This window comes from Lepidochelys olivacea (assembly GCF_965140295.1).
Source record: "Lepidochelys olivacea isolate rLepOli2 genome assembly, chromosome: 4".
Classification (NCBI taxonomy): domain Eukaryota; kingdom Metazoa; phylum Chordata; order Testudines; family Cheloniidae; genus Lepidochelys; species Lepidochelys olivacea.
The window spans coordinates 78,757,089-78,771,317 of record NC_140414.1 but is presented as its reverse complement, the minus strand read 5'-3'; the positions used below and the strand labels follow the sequence as shown (position 1 = coordinate 78,771,317).

The 14,229-nt window shown below is 40.3% G+C and overlaps 1 protein-coding gene across 3 annotated transcripts in view; it reads right to left on the bottom strand.

Annotated features, from left to right (window-relative positions):
* Positions 1-14,229, bottom strand: part of GALNT7 (polypeptide N-acetylgalactosaminyltransferase 7) — a 111,323-nt gene that overhangs the window by 30,935 nt on the left and 66,159 nt on the right. For all 3 annotated transcript variants that reach the window (XM_084626129.1, XM_084626128.1, XM_084626127.1), the window contains exons 3-4: positions 11,621-11,787; positions 166-296 (exon numbers count right to left, since the gene is read on the bottom strand). In XM_084626129.1, coding sequence (XP_084482255.1) covers positions 166-296; positions 11,621-11,787 — 298 coding nt within the window. The remainder of the gene's footprint in view (positions 1-165; positions 297-11,620; positions 11,788-14,229) is intronic.

Genomic DNA, 14,229 nt, shown 5'->3' with positions numbered 1-14,229 from the left:
TTTTTATTACACTGTGGTGTAATACCTCACAGTGAGGTTTTAAGAATTTAAGCCATTCTTATTTCAACAATGTTCATAATAAAATAACCATTTTAAGATTTGTTAAAAATATCTATTTTAATATAAAGAAAATACAAATGATTTTATTTATCAAACATTTTCTACCTTTCCAAGTTTAGCCTTCTGAGCTCCAATGCTTCTAGCTTGAATTAAACCTTCTCTCCTCTCATTTCGAAATACCTTTACAAGGCCATTCCACTGCTTAATGTACTCGTCTAGTTTTTCTTTTAAGTGCGCTATCAAATAATAATAAAAAAGAATTTTTTCCACGTTATAATAATTAGCGTTACACTCTTAATGCAAACTAAACATAACTGACCAGATTTACTAAGGAAATCTAGATGTTCAGAACTAAAAAGGTCTCAAATACAACACTGCCGAATCTATTATTGATAAAGTGCCTATAAGTGTGATAAAGGCTTGATTTGAAGTTCTCTGATTTTATAGCAGGAGTTCTAGCTTTAGAACAGAAAAAGTTAATAGCTGCACTATACTAAGAGATTGCAAAAGTAGATTCTGAACCACCTTTCAGCAAAGACCATTGTCAATGACTCTTCACTAACACTCCTCACGATTTTGACTCGATATCAAATTATTTTGGGCAATTTGCATGATGTCTTTGTTAAGTTATCTGTTTTTGTCACCTAAAACTGCTGGGAACTTGAGGCAAAGTTCTGCCAGACCTGGATCCCCCTATCCCTTTCAACCCCCGCATCCCCAGGGTCAGTCAATGCTTCCCACCCATCTCCTCAATGAGTATGTCCTTGTAGTGGCAGCTGTATTCACTAGAAGGAGAGACAAGGTAGGTGAGGTAATTTCTTTTATTGGATCAACTACTATTCGTGTAAGGTACAAGCTCTTGAGCTCTTCTTCAGGTCTGGAGAAGGAAGGAGAGCCAAATACAAGTTAGAACAGATTGTTAAGTAGAAGGAGAAACATGTTGGCGGCATCCGATGAAGTGAGCTCTAGCTCACGAAAGCTTATGCTCAAATAAATTTGTTAGTCTCTAAGGTGCCACAAGTCCTCCTTTTCATGTTGGCGGCAGTCACTTGAAATGAAATGGTGTTAGATTGTTATGCATAAAGGGTTTGAAATGGGCAATTAAGGGTAGCAGATAGTGTGTGTATTACAAATTGTTGTGATGAGCCATAAAGCTAGCATCCCTGTAAAGTCCATGGCTTTTGGTGTCTAGCAGAGTTATGAATTTAGGTTCTCAGGCTCACTTTTTGAAGGTGTTGGCAGGTTTCCCTTGAGGACAAGTACTGAAATATCAAAAATGGAGTGATCGCTTTGTGAAAAGCGTTCATCCACGGGTGACATGATGTTTTTGTCTTTTATTATTTTTCTGTGAGAGTTTATTAGAGAGCATAGCGATTGTCTGATTTCACCCACACAGTAGTTATTGGGACATTTGGTGCACTGGATGAAGTATAGCACATGTTGTGATAAGCATGTATAAGACCCATGAAGCTTGAAAGATGTGTTGTGGGGGCAGGTATTGATCATTGTAGCAATGGAGATAGGGCTGCATGTTTTGTATCTGCTGTTCTGGCGGAGTTTGGTGCCTGGTCTGTGGGGAACTTCCTTCTGATGATGAGCTTGGTGAGGCTGGGAGTTATTTGAAGGCCAGAAGAAGATTCCTTTCAGGACATGGTCCCATTCAAATATGGGTTGTACTTATTTGATGATGCCCTGTATGGGTTCCAGTGTGGGCTGACAGGTGACAACTAGAAGAGTGCAGTCAGTAGGGAGGCCACTCATCTGGTATTAAACTGGACAGTCCCCTTTTTGAGAGGTTTGTCCCCAATCCAGACCTGAGACAAAACCCAGACATCTCTGGTTTGGTCCAATATCGGATGGGGGATGCCACTCCACCCCTCCAGCACTTAAAAATAGTATCCCCTGTGCAACGTGACCTCACATGTGCCAGGGCGAGAGCGACGCGGCAGGGTGCTTTTAAAAATGGCTCCCTCTATGCGGGGTGACCTCACATGCACTATGTGTATGAGGGCATGCCAGTGGGGGTGGACGCAGGCTCAGGGCCGGATTAACTTTTTGTGTGCCCGGCACCAAACATATTTGTGGGTCCCCCTGGGGAATGAAGGGTCCAGGGGCAAGAGCACAGCAGGCATGGTGAATTTGATTTAAATCATGATTTAAATCACTAGTCAGGAAGACTCGATTTAATCATGGTTTTCTACATAAAGTGCATTCTTGTTAGTTGTTATAACCTTAATACATATTCTTCACAACTCACAGATAGATGTAGGTTTCATTTTTAGAAGGTACATACTCTACATTTTTAAACAGTGATTTATTTTGAAAACTTTTCAGATGAGTTTTACAGTTATATCAGAAAATGAATGATTGTTTGGTTATTTCATTTACCAAAGATAATTGAAGCAGATATTTATGAAGTCATTGGGAGGTGAACTATCTGCAATTCAACCAGTTAATCATTAATATTTGGAGGATTTTCTTGCCAGGCTGTATTAGGAGGAGAACATCACCAGACAGACATTTACATTGTTTTATTTAACTACTACAACAACTTTAAGTATTCTGGATTTTTTTCTTCAGCAGCAAACATAATATTTTAACATAAAAGCATATGTCCCTCACTTCTCACATTTATCTCCAGACTTCTTCTCCTTCTCCAGATCTATTCCACCCCCAACAATCTTCTATTCATTGAACTGTGGCTCAGCTCCTCCCCCCTGATCGGCAGCAGGGAGAGGGAGGGAGATGGGGAGGGGCGGGAAGGCAGCACGCTGCGGGAAGAGGCAGGGGAGGGGTGAGCTTGGCTGCTGGTGGAGCCTGCAGGACCAAGCTTCTGCCCGCTGCCCCCGCAGGAGAGACCGATGGGCGGGGGGCAGAGAAGAGCGGGCAGGCCCAGGACCCTTTGTACCGTGGGCCCGGCACTATGGTAAATCCGGTACTGCGCAGGCTGTTCCTGGAAGTACCTGAATTTACAGTATTCCGGGAAGATGTGAATGACCACCTTAGTGGTCAGTGGGTTTCTTTTTCCTGTATTGAAGCAGGTTCTCCCGGGGTATTTGGATGGCTCTTTTCATGAAGAGATTCCAGGGAAATCTGCACAACATTTTGAAAGAGCAAGACTGGGAACTTAAATTCATAATTCAGCTAGACACAAAAAGCCATGGATTACAGGGACATTGTTGTATGGCTCGTTACAACAATTTGCAATATACCACACTGCCTGCTGTCCTTAATAGTCCACCGAAAACCCTTTATGCATAACAATGTAACCTCCAATTGCCCATTTAATTTCAAGTGACTGCCCCAACATGTGTTACCTCTTTTACTTAACAATCTGTTTCAACAGTTCTGTGAAGCTCAACAGACTGGAATACCTTCCACTGAAGGAAGTTGATCCAATAAAAGAAATTACCTCACCTACATTGTCTCTCACATATTCTGGGACCAACAGAGCTACAGCAATACCTCAGAGCAGCTGAAGGATGACGACTGAGGGGTGTGCACTGTGGTCCATCATCTGATGATCATATCACAAAGTAATACATAAAATGATAAAGATGGAGAATCACTGATAGTAGGCAGAAAAACTCTGAGGCAGAGAGAAAGTTTCAGGGAGGATGGTAGGAGCCAGGCTGGGCAGCAGGGACAGGAGGGGCCATACTTAAAGGGCTCGGTTACAAATTTGACAAAAAATATTTAAAAAAAGAAAAGAAAAGAAAAGAAATCAATAGATTAAGGAACAAATATATTCTGATGTAGAAATCACATCCCTACAGCACGGTTATGGAAAAAGTGTTTCATTCTTAAGGGTTAACCCTAACCTTGCCCTTAATGATTCAACTCAGAAAAGTCTGAACACGCACCAGGCCAGGTATGTCTTGTCTCCATGAAGTTGCATTGATTTAAATAAAGGTGCTAATTGAAACGGATTTCCTTAAGCCAGTGCAAAACCCAGTGTGGACTCCTATTTTAATTTAAGACTGACATGTTTCAATTTAACTTAACTCAATTAAGAACAAGTTTACCCTACACCAAAATAAGCCACTCAAACCAAAATAAGGGTCCACACATTAGTTTGCACCAGTTTATTTAAACCAGTACAAGTTTATATATAGAAAAAGCCTTAGATTTTAGTCTTAAAATTATTACATTTTATGTCACCTTTGACAAAACTACTAAGAAGATTCCAACCTCAAAATATAAGTAATGAGATTATGTATTAATAATTGAAATAAAAATGGGATTTAAAAAAACCGAACGGTATCAAAATTTATTTCAGGAATTGTGCTCCAAAAATGGAATTTTTTTTTAAACTTGCTTTCTTCCAAAGCCACCTGAATACTGAATACTATTTAACCCTCCCTTAAAAAGCAAAACAACATAAAAAATTTGATTGTCGAAGTCAGTAGGGACAAAATCTGATTATCCTCTTCTCTCTCCCTTTACATACGTTTGCAAAGTAGCTGTAATTCTTTGAGAATTACAAACATGTCACTTATACCTAAGGACTAAGTTAGGAAAAAGGACAATTATTTATATAATAAATATATATATGATGTATGTGTTATGCATTATATAGAGCAGGGGTGGACAAACTATGGCCCGCGGGCTGGATCCAGCCCCTCAGGGCTTTGGATCCAGCCCGTAGGATTGCCGGCCCCTCGCCGCTCCGGGAAGCAGCTGGCACCATGGCCAATGGGAGCTTCAGGGGAGGTACTCACAGGCAAGAGCAGCGCGCAGAGCTCTCTGCCGCACCCCTTCCCCCTACCCTCCCTCCCGCCAGGGGCCACAGGGACGTGGTGCCAGCCGCTTCTGGGAGTGGCGAGGGGCTGGGGCCAGCCCTGGTGCATGCCGCTGCTACCCTGAAGCCGCTCCAGGTAAGTGGTGCCGGGCCGGAGCCCTAACCTCTCCTGCACCCCGCACCCCAATTCCCTGCCCTGAGTCCCCTGCCACACCCCAACCCCCTGCCCTGAGCCCCCTGCTGCACCTGGCACCCCAATCCCCCGCATCCCTCGTGCACCTCAACCCCCTGCCCTGAGCTGGCCGCACTCTGCACACCTCCTGATCCCCAGCCCCCTGCCCTGAGCCCTCTGCCGCACCCCAACCTCCTTCCCTGAACCCCCTCATACATCTCACACCCCTCCTCTGTCCCAACCCCTTGCCCTGGGCACCTTCCTGCTCACCGCACCCCCTCCAATACCCCACGCTCCCTCCTGCATCCTAACCCCCTGCCCTGCATGCAATTTCCCCACCCAGATGTGGCCCTCGGGCCAAAAAGTTTGCCCACCCCTGATATAGAGGATACATGATAGATGCAGGATAGACATTTTACAAAATGAATTTAGTGTGAATTCATAACTACAAGAAAGTTATGAAGGTATCCCACACAAATGTCCATAAAAGCTTTATACCACACCATTACTTATATGCCTCATATATTACAAGAAGATTTAGCTCTCTGTAAAACATTCCTGATTATTAAAAATTGAATTTATTTCTAACACTTTCTGCCTACAAAGGCAGGTGCTTTAGTTATTATAAATTCACCTATGCAGGGCTCAGAGGGAACTATAAAAACTTCTAACATGGATTATGGAATGTTTTTCAATGGTAAGTATTTCAGAACTTTGAAATCCATTATCTCAGGCCCTTCCAGGCCTAGGAGCAAGTGCCTGTTCTCACTGGGAAGCTGTGAATTTCCCCCTTTCCAATATTATACAGTTCCAAAGTTTAGCCTTACAGGGATGCAAGACATCAGAATATAAAGCCCTGACATTTTATGTCTAGAAAATCTGCCACTGGCCTAGTGCTGAATTTTGTCCACCAAGCAGATACATTTTGTTTCTTCAAAAAACATATAAAGGTGGTTTCAAAGGAAAGGTTTGTTTGTTTTTAAATTAAGGTTTTATTCCTGCTATTTTTAAAAAAACCTTAGAAATATCAGGAATAGCTAGTCTGGTTTCTCCCAGTTTTGCTGAAGAACCTCCTACATGTTTCCAAATACGGAGCTCTGTCATTTAATGTAGGAGGTTCAGAGTGAACTCAATGTTTAACAAAGATTCCCTACTCAAAAGTGTTAGTAAAAACCAACCGACCAAAAATTATTATCAACAGCCTGATTAAATATTCTTTTGCCTCTCAACTGTTCAGATTTTACTTCCTTGATTGATTACTGATGTCAGCGTTTCTTTAATTCCCAAGTTATCATAGGTCCTACCTACACCAACCATTGTTGTAAACTCTCCCATGGTGATGCTACCAGTGATGCAGATCCACTGGTGCCATCAAAAGGGGCACAAGCATAGACAAAGCATCAACATTAACAGATGTTTGTACCACTGTTTCATCTATATGTGCTCTGAGCAGGGTTAGCCAATACATTGGTAAAACCAGTGGTTCCCGGCCTATGCTAGCTCTTCCTTTGCCGCTACTCCTGTGGAGCTGCAGCAGTGGCAATAAAACAAGATTTTTTTAAAAAATGGTCAGTGTAGACAAAACCTATGACAACTTGAGAACTAGTGAAAAGCTGAGATTAGGAGCCCTTAGCTGATGTAAATCAGCGTAACTCCTTTGGATTCAAATGGAGCTGTGCCAATTTATACCAGCTGAGGATCTGGTCCCTTTTGTTTACGAAGGACATTAAGACCTTGGTTCAGCAAGGTATTTAAGCATTAGCCTAACTTTAAGCACAAGTGGTCCCAGTGACTTCAATGGAAGTCATAACATTTTTCTGAGTCGAGGCCTAAATGCAAAACACAATGTTAATGCACCATTAAAGTGTACAGTTAAAACAGAGGGATTCAGGAAATATAAAAAGTAAGGTACCTGCAGCAATCAGCTGTACCCTCTCTATGTCTGACATTTGGCAAAATAAGAAAATATATTAAAGCTATACCTATGAGAAACAATGGGAAGGAAATAGTCTATATATGCACACGATGTGGCCAAGTTGACGCTGCTTTTGAAATTTTTGCATTCTTTAGTTTTTGGATTTTAACATCCTATTAATGCACACTTTTCCATTGAAGATATCAGAATTGTGATGATTTTACTAACTTGGCATTGAATTCCTGTCATTGCTATTCTCCTGTGCGTCTGACAAAACAAGTTAACAAAGAAAACCCACTCTGGAAATTCTCTACAACCAAAAACTATTGTGCACAGGAGAGAGTGCAGGGGGAGAGAGAAGAGTGCCATTCAATAAGTAAATTACTTCCAATTGATTATTATAAATAAAGAATTGTTTTGAAAATTATTAAAGATGCATAAAAAATGCTGTTTCTTTCTCATAACTAGAAAAGAACATTATTAATGAATAAAAAATATACGCTAATAGGTGCCATTCATGACCTTTTATAATTCTGAATCTGGGATTTAGGAACACTGCCAACAGCAAGAACATCACCTTAATCTCAAGCAACTCAATGTTCTCTCATGTGGGGAATCAGAGCTCCATTCTTCACTACTAAGAGGGCAATGCAGTTAATATAGCACAAAGCACCTGAGCTGAGACTCAGGCTTTTCAGGCAACATTGTCTGGTAGCTGCATTTAACCAGTTCCAGATAGGGAAAAAGAGGAAATTCAAATATTAATATCTTTAGCTATTGTTTTCAGTTCAACGCAAAACAAAATTAATTTTGATTTAACTGAGCCTGTGAAAACTGTACTACTGTATGCACATGCAGTAAATCACTAACAATGATAGCATGTGTGAAGCATGCAGCTAAGAATGGTAGAGTTGTACATATATCTGACAGATTTATAAGCACACTTTACAAAATGTTCCTATGCTGGGACCAGGGCCTCTCAGAAGCCCTGGCTTCAGAAGCTTACATGATGTGTAATAGCTCCATTCTTGTGAGAAGCCCCAATCTGCCAGCCTGAAAGCAGGAGATCCCCAGCTCCTAAGGTTCACAGAGACTGGCTTCATAAGATGCTTGGAATATGGCCCTCTGCTAGTTTCTAGTCAAATGGTGTAAGATTATGTTTTGGTTGGTTGGTTTCCTCCCACCCCTAAAAGACATAGCAAATGCCATAAAAAAAAACCCCTCACTATGTTAAAGTTGCATGCTTAAACACACTGAAGAGAGTTAGGAAATATGATGCCACCTAGTTCTATATAATGCTTTTCAACTGTAGACCTCAAAGTGCTTCACAAAAGAAATAATATTGCCACCTCCTTTTTACAGATAGGGAAAATGGGGCACAGAGAGACAAGTGACTTGCTCAAGATCAACCAGCAGACCAGTGGCAGAAATGGGAATAGAACATAGGTCTTCTGAGTTCCAATCCAGCACACTATCCACTAGGATACATATTATATGTGTAAGAATAAAAGACTATAATTAAGAGTCTATATATTTTATATGACAATGCTAATTACATAGTCATGCTGTTTCTCAGGTAATAAAATACTAATTTTTCCTTATAATCTTAAATACACATATACCAGGGGTGGCCTAACTTTCTGACCCTCCAAGCTGCATACAATAATCTTCAGAAGCTCGAGAGCTGGGGCACCGCCTGCTGGGGCTCAAGGCGTCAGCCATACGGGAAGAACTTTATGGGACTTGGGGCTTCAGTCCTGTTCCTGCTGAAACCCTGAGCCCCAGCAGGCATGCCCCACAGGACTGAAGCCCTGAGACCCCTCTCTCCGCTGGGCAGAAGCCCCTACCCCACCACCCTGCTGCAAGGCAGAGTGTCAAGATTCCCTCCCACCCCCACCAGGCTGGCAGATGGCGTGGGGGTGGGGGCGCTATGCGACCCTGTGAACCAGTTTGGCCACCCCTGACATATACTATTCTATCTTGTAGTACTAGGTCTGTTATGCCAGACAGTCCATGAAAGTCACCTATATAAAGTGGATAGTCAGTCATATTCACACAATATGAACAGTACTATGAATTCAGATTAAATACCAACAAACTTTTACTAAACAGGCCACCTAATTTTACAGTGATGTTAGCTTTTATTTAACTGGCTCAGCAAGTCCATGAATTGCACATAAAGATAGCTGTGATACCAGCTGAAAAGTCTAATATATGGCTGCTGACTAAATTATTAAAAAAAACATATCCTTTAGAGAAACATTTACATATTATATAAAAGTCTAAACCAGCTTCTCAGATGGTGTGATTCCATTAAGAGTCAACAGGAATATAGTGGACCATTCTTTGACAGCACTACTGGTCTAATGGATGCAGGGAAGGAGTACTTGTGAAACATTCTGATTTTAGTAAGGCTTCTGACACAGGCCTTCACAGCATTCTTGTAAGCAAGCTAGGGAAATGTGGTCCAGATGAAATTACTATAAAGTGGATGCACAACTGGTTGAAAGATTATACTCCAACAATAGTTATCAATTATTCGCTGTTAAACTGGGAAGGCATATCTAGTGGAGTCCCACGGGGGGGGGGGGGGGTCAGTCCTGGGTCCAGTACTATTCTGCTCCTAATATTTTCCTACCTCATAGGGATGTTGTGAAAATTAATGTTTATTTATCATTTTAATAATGCTTTACATGCAAAAAGTCTAACCTGCTTTTAATACAATCATTTCATCCTTAAAATTAATTTCTAGGATTCATTCTTTACCAATATTCTCCTGTGAGATGGGGACAGGCAGAAGACAAGTATACTGTGTGCCAGACTGTTTAACAATACAAAAGGAGAACCACGTCAGCACTGGGTCCCCACATAGCCAGATGCCCCCCATATCTCCAAATTCAACTATTCAAAGAGAAAAAGGAGTATATGGGACAGCAGATCCCAGACTCCAAGAGTAGCTCATACTCACCTATGATCAGACAGGCCTTGTCCTTGCTATATACCAATCCAAGGGACAGACAGCATAGAAATGCCGTTGCGTCAAGATTTGGCAATACTAGCTCTGCATAGGAACTGCCATACCAAAAGCAGACCAAAGGTAATGTTGACTCTCACAGCTACCAGTACAAGATGCTTCAGAAGAACATGCAAAGATCCCATAATAATCATGTATACAACAACTTGCCTATAGAGGAAATTTCTTTCTAATCTCAGGTTTATGCACCTTATAAATGTTTATTTTATCTAATTTTTCTGTCTTAATACTTATTTTGCCCCTCATCACTGTAGCATGTGAAAGCTGTCCCTCCCTCCCCAGTATTTCTGGATTTAGCTGCATAATAACCCTGTGAGGTAGTGAAGTATTGTTATCTCCATTTTCAGATGAGGAATTGAGGCACAAAGAGATTAACAATTCGCCTGAAGTCAGAAAGGAAAAGGTAGAGCCCGTAACAAAACCCGATACTCCTGAATCCAAGTCCAGTGCCATAACCAAAAATTATCCTTGCTGTAGAAGCAAATATTTTTTATTCACACAAATGTCTAATCTTTTTCTGACTCTTACTAGGAATTTTGCCTCAACAACATCTTGTGGCAGTGTGTCTTTCAGATTAATTATGCATAGTATAAAACAAAGTGTTTTAAATTGAAAACTGATCAAAGAAAATAGACATCGAACTGACCCTCTCTATATCATTGATTATCTTATTTACATGTACATTAACATGCCACCTCTTGCTATTCTCTTCTCAAATCAGCTTCACTTTACATTGCCAATGAGCATTAGACCTGAAGATTTCAATACTAGGAAAACATTCTGAGAGAGTGAGAGCGAGCAAGAGAGCATGTATTTTATAATGCATATTATATATTTAAAATCATACATATGTATACACAGCATATACATTCCCATCTTGGTTCACATCTGAGGAAAGGAAGAACAGGGATGACGAGCGTGGGCAGGAAAGACTACAAACGTCTGGAAGCTTTGATGACATGCAGCTGGAGCCCATATGCCACCACGAAATAAAGAAAATTTCATGTAAAAATGTGTGGGTAAAATAGTTTTTCTTTCAATGAAATATAAGCAATGGTAAATGCAGTACTGTGTTTCAAAGAATCATGGGTGGCTCCAAAAAACATTAAGACAATGAAAAAATTAATATGGTTTACTGAATAGTAATAGTCAAATTTCGACTATAGTCAGAATTAAGATAGGATTTCCCTGTGAGGGTAAGATGAAAGACACTTCTTATGTCAAATTTAGCACTCCTCGATTAAAAGAAGAGAAGCAGTGAAAATACAAGTAGATAAGTACTTCATGCTCACTGGTTTGACAGTTACAGATAGAGCATAGTGCTGTGAGCTGTTTCAATTTATCTCTAACCAGATTATCCTTCTTAAAATTCCCAATGACAGAATGTGCTAATTAACCCAGACCTCCATACTAATGTGCTAACCAAACTCTTGGGAAAACCTGCCACAAATTCTATGCATAGAACAGAAATGTATGCATATAGACCAATGTTTTCCTTTTCATTACTATCCATTGAGATGTAGCTTGTGTTTTACTGAAAGATGAAAATGACTGTATAAATACCATCTTGTTTTTCTTGTACAGTTACACACAATCCATATAACAGAATAATAAATCCAATAAGCTAATTATTAAAATTATTTTAATATTCCCTCCCCCTCTTTTCTACAGATTCATTGTTAATAGCCTATGCATTACCTTTGTTACTGAAATCATCAATCATCACAATTTCTGCCAAGTATTTCCTTGGTGTCCTTTTTATTACACTGTGAACTGTCCTCATGAGTGTGGACCATCCTTCATTATGGAAGACAATGACAACACTGGAGGTGAGCAGGTTCTCATCATAATGCCAATACTTGCACCTGCAAAAGATTTTATTTTGTTATTGTAGATTTGCCCGTGTATCTCTTAATAGTGTGTGTGAATGAAGTTTTACTTAAAGTCTCTGCTTCTAGTTACAGATAAGCAGGATATCAAAAACAAAATATAGCGTTACTATTTCATAGATTCATAGGATTTTAAGGTCAGGAGAGACCATTATGGTTTCTGACCTTCTGCATAATACATTTATATTACTAATTTATAAAAAGCAGCAACCAGTTTGTAATGTTCCTGTAAACCACATTCTTACAAGTAAAAATAATAGTTTGTAAAATGTTTCCATTTGTGTCACATATTTAGGTTAAAAAAACCTGCAAAATCTTGTAAATTACTATTATAAACATTAGGTGGACTGTTTCCCACTGTGTCCCAAAACCCTGGTTTATCAGTCCTTTCATATCTAAACACATTTTTAATCACACAGTTATTAAGTGACAGATGTGCAAAAGCTGCACACATATGCTCATTTGCCACTGCTGCATATAAAACTTTCTGCTCTATATAAAATCTGACAGAAAAGCATAGCTGCTTATGGAGAAGATTTTATCTTTACAAAAGAAAAGTTTTTATTAATTGGCAATCACTGGTGCATAAACTTTCAGCTATAATGAATGAAGGCTAAAAGTGCCTTGACATCCATTTCCCCCATGGCCAAAACAAAAATAAAGCATTGTACCCGATCTACTGAGGATACATCTTTCTGCCAAATTCTGTGTAGATATGAAATTTTTTAAAACAGATAAATCAACAATGAAGCTCAGACTGCCAATGACAAATTTCAGCCACAGTCCAACTTCAAAGGCTTCCTATTAAAAATTTTATCAAATAAGAGACCAAACAAGAACTGCACAGAAAATTCAAAGAGCATAAAAATGAACAGTATGAAATTTCACACTGATAGACCACCTACGTTTAGGGAGAAAACCCCCAAGAACTGGTGGCCACTTTAGAACGTAAACTATCTATGATGTTGCTACCAGGAGTCACCATAATAAAAAAGTAATATTCAAAATTCTGAGCTGAGTAACCTTTAAATGGTTGCCATTCCCTCACACATTAACAGAAATTCAGCGGCTAGGACCACAGGAGGTGGCACATCATATGACAACAGTATATCCATCTGGTAGTCCATACTTCTGACATAGGTCACACAACAGTGCAAAGTAAACTGCAAGGAACCCCCTAGTGGACAACTTTGGAATACCCTCTTCAGAGAAAATTTCTAATGAAGCAATGTGGGTTTATATCCAACCTAATGTAATGGTGGATGTTCTCATTATCCATATAAAAGATTTAAATATTTTAAAAATACTACTAAGTTTTTGGGCTCTAACATCTTGGGGCAATGAATTCCAGATGTGGGATGCTGCATAAAAGTATTTTCTTTTATCAGTTTGAAATGTGCTACCTTTTAACATAATTGAATATCCCCTTTGACTTATAGAATCATAGAATCATAGAATCATAGAATATCTATGGTTAAAAAAGGAAAACAGGATTTACCACAACTTTGCCCTTTATTATTTTTTATGCCGTATGTCCCCTCACCAAACTAAACACTTCCAATCCTTTCAGACTGTTCAGGTCTCTAAAACCCTTCTACTTCTACTAGATCATATGAGATATAGGGTGATGCAGTACATCAAAGTGCACGACAGAACTTTTAGTGCACGGTAACAGGATCCACACAGCCAGTCAGTGTGCTATCGAGTCACACCCTGGCTTGCTATGCACAAAATCATTGTGTTGACAAGTCATTAGAAACCAGCAATGTATTTAAGTAGTTCAAAATATTCCTTCCAATACATATTACGTGACATTTCTCAGCAGTGAATTTCATTTGCCACTGTACTGCCCATTTACCTAATTGCATTAGATCCCCCTGAATTTGCTTAGTCTCCTTACTTGTGACCAGCCTAGGCAAGTTGGGTCAGCTACAAATTTTATCACCTTACTGCTCACTCCCTGTAAGAACCTGCAGGATTGGAATATGGAACCATGGAGGTTCTGGGCTGATGCTTCCGCATGACCGCATCACTACTGGAAGAGTAGGCTGAGTTTCCGCTGCGGGACTGTATGAAGCTAGACACTGCAGAAAGAACTGTCCAGCAGTGCCTGAGTGGTGACACCCCCACACCAGTCTACTGATTGGCTCATGCTGGTATATAAATCAGGTGAGCTGTGTGAGCGACGACATAGAACACCTGCTTGCTTCCACTCTAGACCTTGCCGTGTTGTGGACCCTAGACTCTGGCTTCCGATCCTGGTTTGTCCCTGACTGCTACTTGCCCGCTGTTTGTAACCTGGTGCCTGAGCTTGACTCTCTGGCATCCTGACCTGGCTCAAACCTGACTGTGCTACTTGTCTCCCACCTGCAACTTGGTACCTGACCCTGACTGCCGGCTCAATTCCAACCCCACTAT